Source organism: Chiloscyllium plagiosum, chromosome 2, assembly GCF_004010195.1.
Source record: "Chiloscyllium plagiosum isolate BGI_BamShark_2017 chromosome 2, ASM401019v2, whole genome shotgun sequence".
NCBI lineage: Eukaryota > Metazoa > Chordata > Chondrichthyes > Orectolobiformes > Hemiscylliidae > Chiloscyllium > Chiloscyllium plagiosum.
Window position 1 is genome coordinate 40,874,217 of NC_057711.1, and position 24,144 is coordinate 40,898,360.

At 38.2% G+C, this 24,144-nt stretch overlaps 1 protein-coding gene across 2 annotated transcripts in view; it reads right to left on the reverse strand.

The window, feature by feature from the left end:
- Nucleotides 1–1,094: 1,094 nt before the first annotated feature.
- zcchc9 (zinc finger, CCHC domain containing 9) overlaps nt 1,095–24,144 on the reverse strand; it is a 41,198-nt gene continuing 18,148 nt past the window's right edge. For both annotated transcript variants that reach the window (XM_043708471.1, XM_043708462.1), the window contains exons 5-6: nt 8,865–8,933; nt 1,095–1,448 (exon numbers count right to left, since the gene is read on the reverse strand). In XM_043708471.1, coding sequence (XP_043564406.1) covers nt 1,327–1,448; nt 8,865–8,933 — 191 coding nt within the window. In that variant the 3' untranslated portion in view covers nt 1,095–1,326. The remainder of the gene's footprint in view (nt 1,449–8,864; nt 8,934–24,144) is intronic.

Consider the following 24,144-nt stretch of genomic DNA (forward strand, 5'->3'; position numbering starts at 1 on the left):
TTGGTCCAAATGAAGCTCTCCATAGACTAGAATCTATATTCAAGGATGACCCTCCAGCAAAGTACATAGGGAGTAATTTTGAGTCCAGCTTTCAAATGAGATATTAAACTCGGGTTCGACTGTCACTTTGGGTGGAAATAAAATATCCGAGGGCTCTACTTCAAAGTAAGGAGGTTCTACTGGCATCTTGACTGTGTATATATATATATGGGCCAACAGATGCACGTATGGCACAGCAGCACAAGCTAGCGCTCTCTTTGCAAATATTATTCTGTATTTATCCATATTACAACAATGACTACAAACCTGAATTCTTTCCTTGCCTTTCATATAGCACCTGTTTGGGTCACATGATTAGTGCGTGCTCCCAGGGCTATTCTAGAGATTGTTGATTTGAATCTTATTTACCTTTTAGCAAAAAACACATATAATGCAGACGAGAGTACAGCCAAATTTAAACATGGTTCAATCTCTCTGCTCCTTCCCAAATAAAGAGGTAAAGTCAAAGTCCGACTGGACCACAGGACAGCTCTCTCATCAGAGAGGAAAAGAGAGGGGAGGAGACAGAGAGAGGGCGAGAGAGATAGTTTAACCTGATGGCCAGAACAGAACACCTCAGAGACGGGAAGAGGTTTAAAAAAAAGAGTTCTGTAATGGTAGCTGGTGCAGGAATTCAGCCCACACAGTTGCATCACAACCCAGCCATCCAGTCAACTGAGCTAATCAACATTCCATATATTGTAAACATAATACAATCTCCTCCGAAACCTCATCCCTCCAAGACATTTGTGTTCCTCCAACTCTGGTCTCGCAATCATCCCCCATTCCCTGGGTCACATATTTGGACATCTAAGCCCTGAACTTTAGAATTCCCTATTTGTGTCACTTTTATTCTTCACCTTTAAAACTTCCCTTAAAATTTATCTTTGACAAAAGTTCTCAACATCTTTTTTGGCTTGGTGCCAATTCTTGTCCAACTGTTTTGCTGTGAAGCACTTTTTCCTACATTCAAGGCACTGTACAAATGCAAGTTGTTGCAGCAAAGCTCAATTCTTCAACTTCTTCAAAATTATATGGACCAAATATCATCTCAATGCAATTGTATACAATCATTTATTAGAATTAGGAGCAATGAACAGTTTTAAATTGCATCAGGCCTGGATTTGGCACACAATAGCCCCACCTGCTGGCATTAAATTGAATTTTTTCACACTTCCCATTTCAACATAACATTTACATTTTTAAATCAAAACACGAGCATTCTTGCGATGAGTTGCTGGATTCCCATACAAGCAAATCGATGAAATTCTCATTTCAAAGATCCATTTAAAAATTCACAGTTTTTGGAACTTTAGGCTTTGCTTTATGAGTATTTGAAGTCACTGGGATTTCTTCGTAATCAGCACTCATTCCTTCTGTCCATCGGGCAACAGTTAAAACAGAATGATCTAAAGAATGAAAAGCACGACAGTTAAAAATATAATTAAAGAACATTCAAATATTTCAATGATTTCAAGAAGTAACTGGAGTAGAAGCAAGTCATCCTCCACTCTGAGGAACTGCTCAAGATGACTTATCCTGTATTAATAAAAGGCAGATTTTAGAATAAACTATACACATTGAGCAGAATATTGCAGCAGGATGTATTTATTCAGGATTAAGAATAGCAGAAAGGCTTTTTTTTATTTACTGGAATCAAATGTTTTCATCATCTTTGGTAGATAGTTATTTACATGAAGGAACACTGGGGTTGAAATGACCTGTGAGCTAATGACTTTGAAGATTCTGGTTATTTTAATAAAGTCTCTTATTTAGCTTTTGCTAAGGAATTGAATTTACTAAGGAATAATAAATTTATATAACATATTGCAACACCTAAAAAATCTAGTCAGTGCACTTTGCCATGGGCTGTGTCAATGGTTTATAGTTATGCTGTGTAGCAATCGCCCAAGATAACCATCTTGACATACACCTCTGAGCAGAGAGATTGGAGTTCTAATATCGTATAACATGGATCATTGAGAGACTAGCCCAATTCTCTATTCCATTTCTGATCCCCACCACGTTGAAATGGAAAGGAGTTGAGAAAATTCCGGACAGGAAAATGTAGGATAAGGCAGACCATTTTCCTTCAGTTGTCTTTTGTATTCCACAAATAGGAGAAGATTAGATTCCCTACAGTGTGAAAACAGGTCCTTTGGCCCAACTAATCTACACCGACCCTCCGAAGAGTAACCCACCCAGACCCAATTCCCTCTAATGCACTTAACACTATGGACAATTTACCATGGCCAATTCACCTAACCTTCAACCTTTGGACTGTGGGAGGAAATCGGAGCACCCGGAGGAAACCCACGCAGACACGGGGAGAATGTGCAAACTCCACACAGACAGTCACCCAAGGTTGGAATCGAACCTGGGACCATGGTGCTGTGAGGCAGCAGTGCTAACCACTGAGCCACTGTGCCACCCTAGTGAAACACTAATGATGGAAAACAAAATAGCAACTATCTCTGGTTCTCTATCAGTAGAAGCTTGAGGACACTAAGCCAAAAAAGAGATTTCATACCTACAAATAGAAATAAATGAAATAATTCAACGGCACAAAACCAAAAAAGTGCGACTGCTTGAACCAGATTACAATGAAAAAGCAGGGAGTTGAAATGCTAACTCAGTTTATCTTTCAACTGATGACGTCTGAGCTGTTGAATACTTTGCACAATTTCTTCTTCTCATTTATAATGCAAAATTACTTGTTTTATCAGTGAAGTGCCGTGTAGAACAGCTAATACTTAATAATATGTTTCTCTATACACTTATTCCTAGACTCTATATTCCTTCAGTAGGATTTACAATGTTGTTTTGCTCAATAATATGAATCAGACTGAACCAATAGTACAAAACTTTGACCCTAAGATGAGCATAAACCTCTTTATGAAGTTAGTCATGAAAACTGTTAATTGTGTCTCTTTCCCCATTACATTGCTGTCCAGCATCTCATATCATACCTTGGTCAACCCCAGGCTCAACCATTCAACACCCCCAACTAGTTGCCAAAGTGTCCACTGCTGATTTACAATGGCTTCCCAATAGTCTAGCAATTATTTTCAAAATCACATCCTTATTTTTAAATATCTCAATGCCTATAACACCCTCCAACTCTGAATCCTAGCTGTAATCTAACTCTTCCGAGTCTGGGTTGACTTGTACCATCTTGCACTGAAATTGTCTTGCACAATCCCTCCAACTTGTTACATCTCATGTATTTTCAAAAGTCTTCTAAATATCTATTACAGACCCTAATCTTGCCCCTACATTTTTCAATGTCCAATCAACCCCTGTGTCAAATGCCTCTAGACATTCTGCTGTTTTGAAATGCAAGTTACTTTCACGTCAAAGATGCCACAGAGAAGGCTGATACATGAAAAATTGCTGCAAACATGGAATTTTCCTTTCAGATTGGAGAAAAGATACATTGCTGCAAGCTTTGCTTATCTTAGTGACTAGGTGGTGTGAATAATTTATAACTAAGATACCAGCATTTTCTTGGCCTCCGGTATTTTAATGCAGAATTACTTGTTTTATCAGTGAAGTGCTGCATACAACAGCTAATACTTAACTCTATATTTCTCTGTACACTTATTCCCAGATTACATATTCCTTCAGCAGGATTTACAATGTTGTTGTTGTACAATTCTGGTACTCTGGTAAAAACTGCACTGTGTAGAAATCTGTGAGTTGTCATGCCATTTAAATTACTTAGCTTAATTGTAATTGTGAAGCTTGATATCTAATGCCAACATGAAAGGCCGTTTCATTCTCCAACCATCAGAAAAGGTATTGAGCATTAAATTTACGAACAAACACTTGCTCAGTCTAATATTCGAAGAGCTGTCCTTGCAGGGCTGCAAAGGAATAAAGAATAACTCTAACTTCAAAATTTCTTTTTCTCAATGTCAGCAATTGGATCTTCATTCTTGAACAGCATTTTTTTTTCATTAAATGGTTCTGTGAAAATCATGATTTAAATTTCAGTTGAAGTATATAATGTACTATAATGATGCAAGAAAAAGGATGCACTTTTCCAAAAAGATCAGAACATGGTGTAGTAATCAAAAAGATAACGATTGAGAACATAAGAAATAGCAGCAGGACTAGGACATTCAGTATGATCATGGCTGATCAGCCCCAGGCCCCAACTCCTGCTTAACATCAACTCATTACAGCCCTCAACTTCCTGATGTTTCAAAAATCTATCTCGTCTTGAAATGCTTTCAGTGATATAGCCTCCACAGCTCTCTCTGGTAGAAAATTCTAAACATCCACTACCTTGTGGGAAAAGACGTTCATTCGCATAGCAGCTTTAAATGAGTGTTCCCATATCCACCCAAGGTGGAAACATCTTTTCAACATCTTCCCTGTCAAGCCTTCCCCTCAAAATCATGTATGTTTTAACAACATTTTATCTCATTCTTCTAAACTCTAATAAATTAAGGCCTAACAACCGTTTTACCATTCTTGATAAATTAACCCCTTCATCTCAGAATTAGCCTAGTGAATCTATTTCTAATTGCCACCAATGCCAGAACACCATTTTTTAAATGTGGGGACCAAAATTATATGCAGTATACTAGGTGTGGCCTCATCACCACTCTGCACAATTGTAACAAGACCTTTTTTTTAAAACTCCAACCCCACAGCAATAAAGGCCAAAATTCCATTAGCCTTCTTACTTACTTGCTGCACCTGAAAGTGAACTTTGTATGTTCATGCACAAGAACACTCTGGTCTCTCTACACTACATGATTTTTTGGAGTCTCTCAATTTAAATGTTGTCTAACTTTCAATTCTTCTTACCAAAGTGCATGAACTCAGACTTCTGTACATTAAGCTCTATCTGCCAAGTTTTTTGCCCACACTTTCAATATATTAATATCCCTTTGCTGATTCATTATGCCCACATCACAACATTCTCTCCCACCTATTTTTGTATTGCCAGCAAATTTGGGTACATTACATTCAGTCCCCAAGTCAACACATACAACTGAGGCTTCAAAAATCTACCTCGTCTTGAAATGCTTTCAGTGATCTAGCCTCCACAGCTCTCTCTGGTAGAGAAATCTAAACATTCACTACCCTGTTGCACTTGCTAAATTAATCCTAACTCTGTTTTCTGTGTTGGCTAAGCCTCAATTTACACTAATATATCACTTCCAATAACGTGGACACTGGCATTTTCCTAGCAATAGGTGCTCGGCTAACTGGCTTACACTTTCCGGCTTTCTGTCTCCCTCTCTTCTTGAACAGGATTGTCTCATCAGTGGATTCCCAATTTGCTGGAAATCTCCCAGAATCCAGTGAGTTCTGGAATATTTCAACCAATGCCTCCATTATCTGCAGCCACTTCCTTTAAAACTCATGGATGCAGGACATCAGGTTGGAGACCTATCTACCTTTAGGCCCATTTGTTTGTCAAATACGTTGTCTCTTCTGATAGAGACTGTTGCAAGATCTTTCCTCCTATTAGCACCTTGTTTAACTGTCATCTTTGGGAGCTGGTGGTGGAGTGGAAATGTCACTGGACTAGTAATTCAGATCCCTCAGCCAAATGCCTCTGAGGATTTGGGTTCAAATTCCAGCAAGATATATGGCAAAATCTGAATTTAATAATTACAAAAAAACTTGCCTAATGCCAATCATGTGACCACTGTTGATTGTCATATAAACCCATCTGGTTTACTAATGCCCTTTAGGAAAGGAAATCTGCCATCCTTTCCTGTTCTGGACTACATTTGACCCTCAATGTGACTCTAGACCCACAGCAATGTGGGTGACTCCTAACTACTTTTTGGGCAAATAGGGGTAGGCAATAAACACTGGCATTGTATAAAGAGAAGATGCGTAGGTTGGACTTGTACTCATTGAAATTTAGAAGAATGAGGAGATTTTATTGAAACATACAAGATGCTTAGAGGGCTTGACAGTTGATCTGGACAGGTAGTTTCTCCCTAGCAGCAGAGGGCATAACCTCACAGTAAAGGGTTTAAGACAGAGATGAAGAGGATTTTTTTCTCTCAGAGGATAGTGATCTGTGAAATTCTTTACTGCAGAGAGATGTCAAGCTGGGTTGTTAAGTATATTCAAAGCTGAGATCGACAATTTTTAAATTACTAATGGAATCAAGGGAAATCGGCAAAAGGCAGGAAATTTGAGTGGGAGATTATCAGATCAGCCATGATCTCACTGAATGATAGAGCAGGCTTGACTGGCCAAATGGCCTACTTTTGCTCCTATGTAGTGGGATCATTATGGGTACCTCATTCAGCACCTTAAACATTCACGCACTTCATTAAAGACACACAGAGACAATGGCACCACAAGCTGTATTCCACCAAAAAGGCAGCAGATACATGGGAACACTGCCTCCTACCAAGGTATGTTTAATCCTTACTTGGAACCATGTCGTTCCTTAATTGTCGCTGGCTCAAAATAGGATCATAGGAACAGAAGTAGGCCATTCAGTTCCTCCAGCCTATTCCACCATTCAATGAGATTATGGCTGATCTATGGCCTAACTCTGTATATCTGCCTTTGGCCCATATCGCTTAATATCTTTACTTTAGAAAAAATGACCTATATCAGATTTAAATTTAACAACTATGAGGCATTCACTGCCATTTGTAGGAGAAAGTTCCAAACTTCTACCACCCTTTGTGTACAGAAATGCTTCCTAACAACTCTCCTGAACAATCTGGCTCTAATATTTAGAATAGACTCCCCAATCTGTGGAAATAGTTTGTGTTTATCTTCTTGGTCTTTTCCTGTTATTATCTTGAAACTGTGTAATCACGCCGCATAACTTCACCCCTTGAGGTAAAATTCTTGTAAATCTGCAAGACCAAAACCCAAAACTCTCTTCCTAACAGCATTGTGGGTCTGTCTACCACTCGTACTGCAGTAGTTCAAGAAAACAGCTTACCAAGCGATGGGTGGAAACCCCATTCAGATATTCCATGTTTAGAGTGCATTCTCAATACACCGTTTGTCAACAAGAGAATCAACCTGAATAGGTCGAAACCCACATTTGCTTTATCAGGGTTACTGGGCATACACTTGGACCTGCACTGCAACTACACATGCTCAGGTGCTCTGTATATTCTTTCAACATTTCCTCACCACTGCTATCTAAACAGTGTATTCTCATTCCCTCTCACCAGCCTTCCTGACCCCTATCACTCACTGGCCTTCCCAAACGCCTCCCACTCTTTGATCCTTCCAACCTACTGTTCACAAGACCAGCATTCCACTCCCTTTCTGGCTGTCAGAAGGATATTGATCATTTTATTACTTTGCCAACGCCATTCAGTTTTTTAAAAATTAATTATTTCATGGAATATGATGTCTTTGGGCAAACCAACATTTGTTGTCATTGTCTGATTGCCTTTGAGACAGTGGGAATGAGCTAACTTCATGAACTATGGCAGTGCTTCTGTGTAGGTACATTCACATTGCTGTTAGGAAGTGAGTCCCCAGATTTTCATCTTGTGCAAGAAAAGGGATATACTTCTATGTCAGAATGGTGCATGGTTCAGGGAACTTGTCGCTGACCATGTTCATGTAGAGGTCCCAAGTTTATTGTGCCTTTGAAGGAGGTTTGACGAGTTGTTGCAATGCATCTTATAGATGGTACAACTGCTACCACTGTCTGTTGACAGCGGAGGGACGCAATGCTTAAGATGATTGGTGAGGCGACTATTAAGTAGACTGCCTTGTCCTGAATAGTTTTGGACTTCTTGATTGCTGTTGGATCTTCACGCATCCTGGCAAGTGGAGAGTATTCTATAACACTCCTGAATTTTGCCTTCTAGATCATGGACAGCGATTTCTTATTCATTCATGGTATGGGGATAACTTAGCTGACTGTTCTATGTTTAGTTGGTTGGTTTGAAGGTTTTCAAGGCAAATTTACTTGCTCTTCCATGTACTTTGAGCTCTGTTGTCACAAAGGGTGGTGATTAATTGGCAAACAAACTTCACCAAGCCTTTTCAGTACCCTTTCTCATGCAGTATAAATTATTTTCCCTTTGAAATTTAATTCAGGTGCGCAATCCTTTATCCAAAATTCTCGGGACCAGCTGGTTTTTGGAATTCAGACTTTTTCAAATTTCAGAATAAGTGGCAGTTTGATGGGTGAAATTTTTAAAAATCTTTCCAAAGAACAAACTTTCTGTGAGTAAAACGGGTCCTGAAACAAAATTGAGGCCTGCCAGTACATGGCCACGCCCCCACACGTCTCATCTGAATGACACACATCGAGTGGGTGTGGACTTGGGTTAACTGTTTGCATGCCAAACAACCTTGTCAATGAGAAAAAAACTTCACAAAAAACCTTCGGACTTAGGAGCTTTTGGGATTTCAGATTAAGGGCTGTCTACCTGTATTTATGCATTTGAATCTAGTAAGTAATAAACAAAAAGCTTTGATAGCATGGCTAATTTCATCACAATCAGAAATTGTAGTTTATCAGTTCTCTGGAATCTATAACAAAATCAGAAAATATTAGAAAAATTCAACAGTTCAGGCATCATTAATGGAAAGTAACATAGTTAAGATAGGTGGATGATCAATATCAGAACAATAACTAGATAAACCAAGTAATAAAAAATTAAAACAAAATCAATCTGAAATGTATATTCCATTTTTTTCTCTATTAATGTTCCTGACTTCTGAGGAGTTTGTCCAGCAATTTTTATTTTAGATTTCCAGCATCTGTAGAATTTTGTTTTTGCTTGAGAATGTCTATGTTAGACTTAAGTCATAGAATTTCTAAAAATGAAACATAATGCATGCAGATTCATACTTACTCATATTCTGGTGGTCTGGGCAGTCCTTCTGAAAGTGCTCTACTGAGCCACACAGCCTGCAGCAGCGACCTGAAAAACAGTACCATAAAGTTGAGGAACTCTCAAGAGCAACTGAATATATTTTGAATTTTCAAAGTAAAAATTTATTTTACAAAACATGTCCAAGATATTGAAGCATGTGAGAATGGAAATTGTGGGTGGACTTGCCATCATTTTACAGACTTCCTTGTCATTCCATTAATCTTCCTCATACCTTGTTGCACCTGCATGTTAGCCTTCAGTGATTTATCAACAAGGACAGCCTAGGTTCCTTTGTACATTTACATTTTCCAACCTCTTACCCCTTAAGAAATTCTCTACACGTGTTTTTCTTACCTAAGTGGATAAACCCAGATTCTATTCAATCTGCCATGTTCTTGCCCAATAAATAAGCCTGACCAAGTCCTGTTGGTCATTTTATTTCTTTCTCACAACACTCATCCCCACTTGCTTTGTATCACCCACAAATTTAGAAATATTACATTTAGACCCCACCTCCACATTACTGACAATTTGTGAACTGGTGGAGATCCTGAATACAGTCTGTGTGGTACCCCACTAGTCTCAGTCTGCCAATGAGTAACTCATTTATCCCTAGCCTGTTTTCTGGTTGTTAGCCAATCATTAATCCTAGTCAGTATATTACATTCTATCCCATGTGCTTTCATTTTCTTATCTAGTTCCTGTAGGGGATTTTATCAAAAGTCTTGAAAAGTGTAGCATTCTACGTCCATCGACACTCTTTCATCAATTTTATTTATAACATCTCGAGTCCAGTGACCTACTTGAAATGTTAACCCAACATTCTCTCCACTGATACTACTGGACCTGCTGAGTTTCACTGGCATTTTTTGTTCAGGAACTTCAGCATCCACAGATCTTTATTTTATTCCGGAGGTAATGCTGAACATACACATAACGACAATTAGATTGCAGTTGGATTATTGTGTGTAGTTCTGGTTGGGGCGGGGGGGGGGGGGGGGGGGGGGGAAAGGAGGATATGAAGTCATTCAAAAAATTTCAGAAGGAATTTACAAGAATGGTTCCAAGGATGACACAGAGTAGATATGGAGAATGTGTTCCCACTCGTAAAAAGATGGAGAACAAGAGGGCACAGCTTTAAAGTAATTTGCAATAGAAGCAAATGTGATGTGAAAATATAACTTTTTGCACTCAGCAAACTGTTAGGATCTGGATTGCACGGTGTGGTAGCGAGCTGGAAGCAAGGCCATTCAAGGTTTTCAAGAAGTCCTTCGCTCATTACCTGAACAGAAACAATGTGCTGTGTTCAGGGAAAAGGCAGGACAAGGTCACTGCATCATAACACTCATTCAGAGAGCTAGTATCAACAGGATGGACTGAATGATCTCCTCTTGCACTGCAATGATGGTGTGTGTGAGTGGATGAGAAATTAACTATACATTTTATTTTTGATTGCTTCTAATTTAGAAAACTAGAATGGAACTGCAAAATTGTAACACACTACTACTTCAATAAATATATTCATACATTTTAATAACCACCAATGATGTTTTTCTGAAAAAAATGTCATCTGTTTGGGAATAAAAGGTTTCATGTAGACTTGGTCAAACCAAAATTTCCCTTCACATTTTCGAGGCAGTTTTACACCAACATATTTTAGTGGTGTACCAAAAAAAAACTTGACTAACTTCATTACATTCATACATCCAACTTCATCATTCCAAGACTAATATTGAGCTAACCAGTAACCTCGTCAGCAAGAGTTCTCTTGTAAAATTGATTTAACAGGTCAACCAAGACAAGGTAATAAAAGAAAGATCTGGATGTGAAAACAGACATTTCAGCAATGAGGAGAGGTCAGAGGAACTGGGGCTTATTTGAACAGAAGAAAAAAGTGATTAAGACCAAACTACAGGATTTCAATGTATGGGCAGTTTCGAACTAGATACTTGCATCTTTCACATATTTTTCAATTTCCCTTAAGACAGAATGAGTAAAATACTTGGTTTAATGCAATTTGTTAAACTGTTATATTTCATAAGAAGGTGAACATGCAGAGTGGTGTTAAGGATAACAACAACCTCCATCTATATAATGCCATGAACACAGTAAAATGCTCCAAGGAACAATTCTAACTGTGAGAAGTAGCTGCAAAGAAGCTATTAGGACAGGTGACCAAATGCTTTGTGAAAAAAAGTTTCTTTCAAGGATAATTTTAATGGAGGTGAGAGAGATAAAAAGCACACATTAAATTAAATCTGTATTATTTATTCATATGTAACATGCTACATTATGTTAGTGTGTGATCTTATTAACTAAAACAAGAGGATTTCTAATTATTCTCCAGCAATTTTTGCTGCTTTCTATTTAACAAACATTACTGGCAAAAAGCCTCTGTCAAGGTTTGTTTCTTATGTCTTACCATTGGAATTCACAAAGAGAAACATCCTGCCAGGGAATCAGAGACTCTCCAACATGCAAGTCAATTATTAATTACCAACATAAGCTAATGAATTTCTCATTAACCAGTGCATAGAGAAGCATTATCGAAGATTGCTCATGATCTTCTTTTGAGCTACTTTTTAGCTCTGTCTGATTTTTAAAATAACTTACAGGTATACACTGTGCTTTAAAACACACCATTCAATGAATGGTATTTTCACAAATGCTTTTGAGGAAACATGGTTAAATAATTTAGAATACGATGCAGTACATTTTAATAATGTAACACCAGCCAGAAAAGACAATTGTAATCTATCTCTACACATTTTCATAAATCTAGATGCAAATGTTGAGATTAACCTAAGGTCCCAGAGCCAGCGGGCTGCCCACCCCACAAAACAACAGATAAAAACAGTCATTACCATTGGAAGCAACAAAGTAGTTTGTGGAAAATATGTACTTAGTAAAACCATGGAACTAAAGAAGTTTGAAGCATGGTCTGAGTTTATTTGGTACATAATATCTGTCATATCACTTTACTTCAAGCTTTACGATCTAATTTAATCTGGTCAAGGTTTGAGTGAAACCTACTGATGCAGTCAGATTATAATCTGATGCCATTTTTCTTGTAAAGAATAAATATGACACAATTCGGTACAATGTCCAAGCTATGTGCTATTTTAAAATTATAAAATATGAATATCTTTTATTTCAGCCTAGGTCTCAACCCTAACTTCATGAAAGAAAGTTTAACTTTATACTAAGAAGATAGTTAAGAGAGTTGATTAAGGAAATGAAATTCTTGTGTTGATTTTTGACATCTCAAATGTCTGGATGGTTCAAATTCGATGTCTTACATATACAACAAAGATAAGTCAGGTTCTCTTTTGTCCAATCATTGCAAGCTCTTTGAACCATACATAAACAGAATGGTGCTTGTATTCTAAGACCTCACATACTGAAATCCACTTATAGCGAAACCTCTTTCACAAAGAGTAATCTTCTAAGGTTGAGCCCATAAGGAGCAATGGAATGGATCTCATGGACCAATGCAAATCACGAAGCATCTAATCAAATTATGCAAAATGACTACATCTCATAATCATACTCTTCTAAAACAAAAGGTGTTCATTCCAGTTCACTGACAGGAAGCAGTCAATCTTGGAATCACATGGTCAAATTAAGACAATGCTGAAAAACTCCAAAACCAGTGCAACTCTTTTGAAACCAATTATTTGATTCTCTGTAAGGAATCAGAAATATCAAATACAACAATATGTTAACTGAAATTAAATATGCTCTGTGCCATTTTGTCAAACTAAACAGTATCTCCATCGACACAGTCTTCATAGAATGACACCATGATTTTCAGAAATGTTATAATGTTAAATAACTTGAAAGATAACAAAGGAGATAAATTGGTCGAGTTAAGTAACTTTACATCAGAAAACTCATTGATACAAAAACTCAATTTGATAGTTTCAGAACAGGAAATTCTGCTTGCTCTTACATACCTAATGATACCGGTAGTGATATGGTTTTGTTTTAATATGTCATAGGCTGACAGTAGAGATTGACATAACCTTTTCCTGGTAGTTACTAATAAGAGATGAAATTTTTCACTTATCTGAAGTTTGACATATAAAAAAAATTCACTGCTTGGAAGGAATAATAGTGCTGCATGCATGGAATTAATAATGCTGCAAGCACATAAGAAGGGTTCTTGTGGTAATGGTAAACGTGGGGGCCAGGAGGCCCATCTTCTCCAGAGGAATGCAATAACATCCCTGAACAGACTGATTAGAAATATCTGAAAGAAACTAAGAAATAGGAGCAAGAGCATGCCATTCAGACTTCTATGCCAGTCTCACGATTCTGAGAGATCATGGCTGACCTGGCCCAGGTGTCTGCTCTTTTTCTTCATGTCAGCTTCTCATAACCCTCAATTCCTTGATATTCTAAATATATATCTACCTCCTCTTTAAATACATTCAGTGATCAAGTCCCCATAACTCTGTGGGGTAGAGAATTTCACACATTCACTAACCACTGAAAGAAGACATTCCATCACTTCCAAGTTTTAAGCGAGTGCTCTTATTCTGTAACTATGATCTCTCTAGTTCACCTGTCAAAACAACTTTTCAACATCTATCTTCTCAAGCCCTCCCTCAGAACCTTGTATTTTTGATTAAGATCACCCCTCATTTCTATGAATTCTAATGAATAAAGGACTAACCTGTTTAGTGTTCTTGATAAATCAACTCCTTCATCCCAGGAATCAGCCTAGTGTATCTCTGGTAAACAGCCTGAAAAGTCAGTATTTCTTAAATATGGGGAGCGAAACTGCACGTAATACTCCTGGTACAACCTCATAACGCCCTTATGGTTGTAACAAGATTTGCATATTTTTAAACGCTAGCCCTCTAGTAATAAAGGCCAATATTCCTTTTACTTTCTTAATTAAATGTATTACATGCACATTACCATTTTGTGTCTCATGCACAATAATCCCCTTTAACCTATAGGCACCGAGTCCTGGGTTCAGGTCCCACCTGCTCTGGAGGTTTGTACTAGCATCTTTGAACAGATGTATATAAAAATATCCACACAAGAACATCTCGGTCCCTGAACTACACTTTTGTTTTTGGAGTCTTCTCCATTTAACTCTAATCTGCCTTTTGAGTCATCTTGTCGAAGTGCATAAACTCATGCTTTCTGACATTAAAGTCCATTTGCCAAATTTTTGCCCAGTTACTCAACCTATCTATGCCCTCCTGCAGATTCCTTATGTCCTCGTCACAACATGCCCTCCCACCTATCTTTGTATCACAAACATAATTGGACTCAATGCACTCCTCCCCCTCCACCAAGTCAATAACATTGATGGTAAGCAACTGAGGCCCCAGGACAGATACTTCTGGCACTGTATTATTTACATCTTTCCAAACTGAAAAAGACCCATTACATTCCATAATACTGTAAGATTATAGGAGTAGCTCCGTCTTTGAATATGTTTAAGGTAGAGATTGAGAGGTCTTTTTATTACCTATAGAGCATAGGGTTATTGGATTGAGTGAGTAAAAGGCATTGAAGTATTCAAATCAGCCATGATTGCATTGAATGGTAGGATGGGCTTGATGGGCTGAACGGCCTATTCCTGTTCCTATATTGAAAATGACCTATTATCCTGAACTTGATTAACAAACAATAAACAGTCCCCTATCTATATTAGGACATTGCTCCAACACAATAAGCTCTTAACTCATTAGAGCTGCAGCTTTTTGAAAACCTTTTGGAAATCTAAATAAACTACATCTAATAGTTCGCATTTAAGTGCCATTTGTTCCATCTTCAAAGAACTGTAATATATTTATGAAACATGATTATTCTTTCATAAAACCATTCTAATTCTGCCTAATTGTTAAGATTTAAGTGTCCTGTTAATGATGGATTCCTGTATTTTGCCAATGACTGCCCTCACCTTCATCCATCTATCACTTTCTCAGCTACCTTCCCCCAACCCCACCCACCTACCATTTATCTCTCAGCCCCGACCCAGAAGCTTCATTCCTGATGGTGGGCTAAAGCCCGAAACATGGATTCTCCTGCTCCTCAGATGCTGCCTGACCTGCTGTGCTTTTCCAGCACCACTCTCTCGACAATGACTGTTGTTAGACACCTAGCTGACAGTATTCTGCTTTGTCCCTTTCCTTTCTTGGATAGTTTAGATTTGTGGTTTATCAATCTCCTAGGGCCTTTCCAGAATCTTGGGAATTCTGGAATGCATCCACTATTTCTGCAGACACTTCTTTTAAGATCCTTGGGTGAAGGCCATCAGGTCCAGAGGACTTGCCAACCTCGTCAGATTCATATTACCATTTTGTCTTTTCTCACTATTATAAATTCTTTAAGTTTCTTCCTCTATTTTGACATCTGCTTTTTACTACTCTTGGGGTATTTTTTGCTTTCCACTGTGAAATATTTGGTCAAAGCTTCTGCCATTTCATCAATTCCCATGAACTCCCTAGACTCACTCACAAAAGTATTTTAGCTACTCTTTAGCTCACGTTAACTACTCTTTTCCTTTTTGCACATTTGTAGAAGCTTTCACTGTGTTTTTATTTTTGTTTAATATCTCTCATTCTCCAATTCTTACTCAAATCTTTAACTTCTGTTTGATCATACTTTTCTTCCTAAAATGTTTCCAATCTTATGACCTTATGCTAATTTTTGCAGCAATACACACCTTGACATTCGATTTAATATCTTCTTTGGTTAGCCACAGATGGTGCATCTAGTTGATACCAAAATTAGGGGCCATAAATGTAAAATTGTTACACATAAATTCAAAACTAATTTCAGACCAAACTTATTTATCTAAACTGGCTGGAATGTAGTACTCACTACTGCACAAAATAGTTGAGATGACCAATACAGAACATTTAAGGTCATGCTAGTTAGACACATGAGGGAGAGAGGGTTAGGATATATTGATCAGGCTTCACAATAGATGGGATATTGATGTGCAGCACGGATCTATTTGGTAAAATAGTTTGTTTCTATACTGCAACTACTTCATATATTCTCCACCATGTACTTCACTACTCAGGTCATGGATCACTTACACCATGTGCTGCATAGAATGCTCTTTCATTTACTCAACCATATTGTTTCCATTTCCTAACCACCTTTTCTGAAATCTGTTCTATTGCTGCAATTGTGTTCTTTAGAACAGAAAGGTCTGACTATTTAGATAAAGATCCTACTGTCTGCAACACTTAGTAGCCAATTATGTCCAGCTTGGAGGCGAGACTCTGTAACAAATGTTAAAATGAGACCTTTGAGCTGAATCTGTGCTTCAACTTCACAGAATTGTTATAGTACAAAAAGAGATCTTTTGCATCTTCTCTGTGCCAATTCTCCAAATGAGCAATTTACTTATTGACAATCCCCTGCATACTTCCAATAAACCTGCAGTTCCTAGGTTAAGATAATGTTTCTGTCCCCGAGAACTCCTCTTAAGATTTTCTTCAGGGTTTTTTTTGGTTTTCAGGGTCTCCTTTTTCATCAACACTGTCTCACCTAATTAAGGAGTTAGTCATGTAATAATATTACATTCTTTACTTATATTAACATATGGGAGATACAGAATCAGTTAGAATCAGGACTGGAAGAATTTAACAATATCCTCAATAATTATCACCCTTCCATAAAATGTAATGCCACAACATGCAAAAAAAGCATTCATTTTCTAGATGCCACAGTAATTAAACTGGTGCAAAATAAGGCTTAAGTTACGAAAAGCTGTCAAAAAAAGACACACCTCTGTACATAAAAGTCCATTACCCCTTGCTCAATTTCTAAGGCCTGGTGAGGTCACAGATAATGTGCTTTCATTGTACATGCATACTGGCAGGATTTTAATTTGACAGTTACATCTTTTTACTGTACTTAATCTCAATCTCAGATATAAATTTAAGAATTCATCTGGCATTGGTATTGATCTAGTATCACTTGTTGTTTTAATGAAGAGTGTTCCAAAGTGTTTCACCACAATTTGTTTGATGAAGTGCTCTATAATGTCACTATTGAAAAATCCGGTTCCAATCTTAGACCATGCCTTTAGTCCTGGCAACTTTGCTGCCTTCAGTCCCACCAAAATTAGTTTTAGTGAGACACTCCAAAATTAATTACATCATTTACCTCATTAAATTTTTACCTGCTGTTCGCACATTTGAATGACCTAATGAGTAATAAATGTCTCCACTGTGGTTTATTTTGAAGATTTAAAAATGTAGAGTATCAGTTCAAGGTGTATAAGAGGTTACATTATGCTTGTGTGTGTTTATCAATATAACTTGAACTTTTGATCCATCTCAGAGGTGATTTCAAGCAAGCAAACCTTGACTTTCTCTGACGAAGGTGATTGTGGAGGGTTTAAAAACTTAAGTGGGAAGAAAATTGACCTGGAGGTTGCAAATATCCAGTCTGCTGTGTTTAAAATAAAATGTATATGTAAGCAGAGAAACAGAGAGTTCTAGAGAATTGGGCAGAATCAAGTAGGCTTATAAAGAGGGAAATCTAGCTACAGAATACATAACCTGGGAGTATCCATGCCTGTCAGAGTGGAAGCCACAAAAGAAGCCACTCTGTGTATAAACCAATCCTCAATCCATGCTAATACATTAACTCCAAATGTGGTGAGTTCCTTTCTACTTTCAATATCAACGCTTTATCAACTCGACTTGCTATATCCTATTAGAAGTCTAGCAAATTTGTCAATCATGATTTTCTTTCCACAAAAGCATTTGACTTTGTTTGATAGTGTCAGATTTTTCTAAATGTCCTACTATTTCCTCCTTAATGACTGACTCTAACATTTTTCTAATGACCATGAGATACAAGAGCAGAACTAGGTCATTCAGCTCAATGAGCATGCTTACCATTCAATCATGGCTGATATATTTCTCAACCCCATTCTCCTGCCTTCACCCCATAACTCTTGATCTACTTACTAATCAAGGACATATCTACCGGTCTTCAGCATATTTAATAACTTGGCCTGCACAGCCGTCAGTATCAATGAGTTCCACTGATTCTTCACCCTCTGGCTCAAGAAATTTCTCCTCACCTCAGTTCTAGGCCAACTGTTAGGCGAACTGGCCTGTCACCCTCCACTCTTGAACAGGGGCATTACTTCAGCAGTTTTCTAGGCCATTGGAACTCTGCCAGAATCCAGAGAGTTCTGGAACATTTGATCAATGCCTCCAATATTTCTGTAGTCACTTCCTTTAAAACCCTTGGATGCCAAGTTGTCAGGTCCTGGCTCTCCTGGTGACTTGTCTGCCTTCAGTCCCGTTAGTTTGTCAACTACCAGACATTGTTACAAGATCTTTCCTCCAATTAACACCTGGCTTATCTTTAGGATGTTTGTTACAGTGCCCTTCACTGTGAAGACCGATGTGAAATATTTGATTAAATTATCTGTCATTTCAATATTCCCTATCATCAATTCCCTAGTTGCACCCTCAAGAGTCCCATATTCAGTTTAGTTACACTTTCTTTTTATGTAACTATCAAAGCTCTTGCTGTTTGCTTGTATATTTCTTGTCAATTTACTGTCATTTCATTGTTAAAATTTTTTTAGTCATCTGCTGCTGGGTCCTAAAAGTTTCCCAATCTTCTGACTTACCACTAGTTGATGCTGCTTTGTATGCTGCAGTGCAGTTTTTGATTGGATACTCTCTTTTATTAATCATGGTGGTTCATTCTCCTTATCTAGTTTTTTTTGACCAGAATAAACTTTCACTGAGTACTATGAAATATCTGCTAAAATGTCTGCCACTGCTCATTTACTGACCTTCCACTTAGCCTAGTTTCCCAGCATGCTTAAGACAACTCTTTCTTCATAGCTCTTTATGTGGCCTTATTTAAGCTGAGGACACTGATTTGAGGTGCAGGTTGTCCTCCCTCAAACTTAAAATTCTACCTTGTTATGACCATTGCTGTGGACAGGCTCCTTAATTAATCCTATTTCATGATATATAACTAAATTTAAAATAGCCTATTCCTGTGCAAAGTACAGCCCTAAGAAATAATCCCTGATGCACTCTAGAAATTTGTGTTCCATGTTATCCTCTCCCATCTTACTTGTCCAGTCAATATGCAAATTAAAGTCACCATGACAACTGTCGTGCCCTTATTATGTGCTTTAAGAGCTGACAAAAATTTAGTTAAATTATGTCACTGTCGCCACACTTATGGTTCACCAAAAACTTCTGCTGGACACCATTGGGCTAGGGTGGAGTTACTCTACTTGTGCCAGTTTAGAAAAGATATCACAACTGCAGCAAGTACATGTGCTTAGACTCATCAGGTTGCTATGAGAACTGAGAAAATTAAATTATGAAGGAAGCCTGAAAGTACTGGTACCATTTGCACTGGAACAGAGAACATTGAGAGCAAAGTTAATACATTCATTTTAAATTAACGAATGACTGCCTATTCACTTGCATATAAACTATTACCTGTTTTTTGGGAACTTAGTGGTAAATTATCCCTGATAAGCAAAATTGCAAGAAATGTCTTAAATCAGAGGACTGCTGGAGAAGGAAATGCATTGCTTGTGCTCCATTGTTGCCGGCTAGGAGATGAGGGAACAGCTTAGAGTAATTACCTTCCCGATCTTTCTCTCTTCCTGTGACGAACCACTTAGACTTTACTCAGTAATACATTTGAACTAAATTTTATTATGTGTTTAAATCTCAGGCAGAAATCCTATTCGATCCAGGTTACATAACTACATACTTTTTATTTCTACCCTTATTATCTACTTCACAACCATTTTAGCTGCTGTGGTGAATTATTCTGAGCTGCCAATGATGATGGAGTTTTCTAAAGATTAAGAAATGATTAGCAAAGCAACTATAATTTCAGTGATTAGCAGACACTGAGTACCTTCAAATCTATGACATTTTGTTTTTATTCATGGGAGCTGATCTTGAATGTTATCAAGTCAGATGGGATACAATCCCCTCTCTGCTCGATATAATAACCGAGGGGAAATTAGTTTGGCCAGCATCTCCAAAGACCCTAAACCACAATTTCTCACAGCAGATGGGGCTTTTCCTTCTTTGGTTTTAAAGGCCAGGATTTCATGTGGAGGCATAGGCCTGGCAGCAAGTTAGGAACAAATTTACCTCCACCTACCCTGAAAGCCATGGCTAAATTTAGTATGTTTCAAGTTATCAGTTACCTGAGATTGTGGCTATTGCTCCATGTGAAGAATGGCCATATTTGGGACAGTAGGTGTCCCTGGATCAGCAACTCTAGATCAGCCTAGATTAAGGCAATTTTTGGAACTAATCAGATGGACTCTGGTAGAAGACATGCCACTTGAGAAAGTGGAAGGTGACATTAAGCAGGGACCATGCATGCCTCTGGGGAGGTCTTCTGTGGGACACGTACTATCAGATCAGGAAGGAAGCTCTGTCCTTATAACCAGCAACTCCCTTTCCTTAGCACAGTCCTTGAACATGAAACTGGTTTCCACATCCTGGTTATCCTTCCCAGGGTCCCATAATTAAATCTCTGCAACCTGATAGCCATCTTTGCACAGAAGGCATTGTGTTTAGTCCTTGCCACAAACACAGCTCCCAAACCACTGACTGTTCTTCAACATTGACATCACCTGAGGGTGAACCAGCCTGTTCATAATCTCAGCATTCTATTGACCCTGAGCTGAGCTTCTAACATCAGACCCTAGCCACCTACCTCTCTCTCTGTATCCTCATAGATCTCCTACTCCCACATTAGCTTAGTTGCTGCCAAATGCCTCAGCTGCGCCTTTGTTACCTGTTGATTTTCTGGCTGGCCTCCCACTTTGTTCCCTCACAACCTTGAGTTGATCCAAAAGTCTGCTCTTTGTATCCTAACTTGTATCAAATGCTATTGTCTCTTCAACCATTCTCTTACCAGCTTTGGCTTCCAGCTGGCAATGGTTTAATATTTATTGGCATCTTAATTTTTAATCTCTCCATGGTCTGTCTGCCTCCCCTCTCCCCTCCGCGCACATCTATACTTTCTCCAGCTTTGTAACATTCCAAGATCTTGATGCACCTCTAATTCTCACCTCTTAAACATCTCACATTTGAATCACTTCAATAGTTGCCAGGTCTGTAAACATTAGAATTGTCACCATAAACTTCTCCACCTCTCAATTAGTTTGTTTCTTAAATTGTATGTTTTGACCAAGCTTTAAATGTGTGTGTGGCTCAGTGTTCAATTTTAACTTGATAAATGTTTCTGATAAAATCTCTAGGATTGGTTTACTGCCATAGATCACAAAATATAAGATAACCTCATTTTTCAGCACCGAATATCATGTGTTTGCTTATACTCAACAAATAATTCAACCTCCTCTTTCAAACACAATACTGTATGTGAAAATTAATTAGCCTCAATTTTTCACCCCTGCATCTCTTGCCTCATAACTTAAGTCAGTGAATAGGATTAAATAGTTGATAAGAGCTGTGTTGTGAAGCTAGAACACTGGCAAAGGTATGGAAAGTGAAGAACTGAAATAGGTCCTCCATTAAAACAATGTTTGCACAAATCTTCTTTCAAGCTAAAAGTACTAAAGTTTGCTAACTTGCCAAATAATTGTGCTGCAGCAAGAGAATTTTGTATTCAGAGAAAACTAATAAAAATAGGAGGAGGAGGAATCTAGCCTGAATAAGATGTACAGCAACAAATTTGATGTCACAAAAGAAATAGCCAGTGGCCTGATGTGAGGACATATGTATTATAATAGGTACTTTCAGCGACTGATGTACAAGGGCACTCAGGTCTGGTTGCACTTCACCCTCACCCGATCTATTGCCATTCAGATTATAACCTGCCATCCTGTTTTTCCTACTATAATGGATAACATTGATCTACATTATACTTCATCTGCCATACATTTTTTCACTCACTCAACTTATCCAAATCACACTGAAGCATTCTGCATTCTCCTCACTGTCCACCCTGCCACCCAGATTTATGTCATCCACGAACTGAGAGAAATTATACTAGTTCCCTCATATTTCACACATGTAAACTTCTTACAATCTTAACATCTCCTGACTGAACTGCATCTGAAGACATCCCAGGACCAACCAAATATGCCCAAGGAAGCATCGACATGTAGCAGAAACCAGACCAAAAGCCATTGGAGTATTTTAGATCTTATCTTTTTTTCCTTAGAAAATTAACCACTTGGCTACATTTATTCTAAAAAGGGTAATTGCTGCAGAGAAAGTTTCTCTATTTTTCCTTTAACAGGTACAAGCATGTGTTGAGTTATTTACAAGACAAATATAAAAATTATAGTTTCATATTTTCTGCATTCATGAAATTTGCACCTTTGTCAAATAAGTCTCGTTTTATAATAAATCAATAGTTTTGTCATGTAACAAAATCTGTTGATGGATCTTTTTATTCTGAACCTAATATAGATGAAGTATATCAATTGTCATATTGCCAACTGGTTAACATTCAAAGGTACATTGTGACAAGTGAAGAGAAAAGACTATAGAGAAAGAATATACTTCTCCAACTTTGGTTCTCATTAAAAAAAAAGAGGGGTGATGGGTAAAGAGGAGAAGAAAGGGATTAGTGGATACTGTCTGAGAAGGTTGGCACAAATAGCTTCCTTCTGAGCTATAAAATTGCTGGTTCTGTGTCACTCTTTCGGTTTTTGCTGTTCACCTAAACGTGAATTTTGGCTACATGCGGTCCTGCTTTAATTTAACACAGTCAAGTCACACCAGGCAGTATGGCAAAATAACAAAGCAGACAGAGCTTGTATGAAATGTATCTATCTGATCGACAGGTGGCGATCTCAACTGTAATGCAAAGTATTATTAGTTATAATTTTAATATCAGTCTATTCATTATTAAGATCCTGTATTGCAATATAGTCTCTGATTGTTGCTTTCATTGAGAATGCTGTAGTTGTTTTTCAGTGTAAAATACAATCTGAGAGTCAGCCCCCTCTCTTTCACTCTGTGCCAGCTGCTCTTACTCCCCCTTTTTGGCTTCCATCATCTAGGCACTAACTGTGTTATTGCACAGTGTCAGTGGTGCATCGTAGAGTCAACCCACGTATTTGAATATCATTTCCTGCCTTCTAGAGAGTTATTCCATTAGTCACTATCAAGGCACTGCAGCAAGTGAGAAATTTGATTTTAATGAGTGCACTGATTGTTTCACACTCTTCATCGAGAAAATTGGTGAATGGGAAGCCAGGCAAAAAAGACCAGGAGTGGACGATCAAACCAGTAGGTATGAACAACTAGAATGAGCTGCTGGTAACATTAATAAATTATAAAGGAAGCCCTGAACCCAAAAACAGTGATTTAAACTTGCCATCTTAATAACAAATTTATCTGTCAGCTGCAGGGTAAAACTACATTTTGAGAACTTAAATCCTGCTCATAAAAGGAATATTATACGTTGTTTGACTCTCTAGCAAAAAACCATTAAAGGATGAACATCAAGAGCGAAATGCTCCTCTTTGCATTTGTCATGGCTTTGTGAACAGGATTCGTGGAACCCAGCCCACTACAGCTCAGAGCAATAGTGGCACTTTTCTGCTCTTAACCTCATCAATCATGCAACCAGCTTTTTGGTATCCTTCTCATAAAATTGTGCGGCAGGAGAGTGTAAGTATTCACCATTGCCGTACACTGCAGTATTTATGCTATTGGCACCATAACAACTACCTGTCCACCACACAAATCAGGAATTGGCCCTCACATGGTGTTGCTGGAACATTCTGGCGTAGAAAGGAAAGCTCACCTCCTTGCTTTGTTGTCAGGGACCCAGAGGTGGTGGTGGATGGGATGGTGGAGAGGGGGGTCTGTACTTTTTCCAGCTGACTTCCACAAGAAGCCACATCAACAGCCCCTGTATGTAAAATCCAGCCGGGGAACTTTAATTCCCCAACTGTAGACTGGGATACTGATAGCACAAGACATAGTGAGCAATGAGGATTCCTAGAATATATTTAAGAGAGCTTCCTATAGAAGTGTACCCAGTCCAACAAGAAAGAATGTATTGTTGAATCTGGTCCTTGGAAATGAGATTGGCCAAGTGATCAAGGGCAGGGTAAGGTTTAGGAAATACTAATCATTGCATCATTAGGTTCAGGATGGTGGTGGACAATGACATGTAACAATCCAGAGTACGAAAAATCAGTTGGCGGAGCGCTGACTTCGATGAGGCAAGAACAGAACTGGGCAGGATTGACTGGAACAAGGGGGTGGTAGAAAAA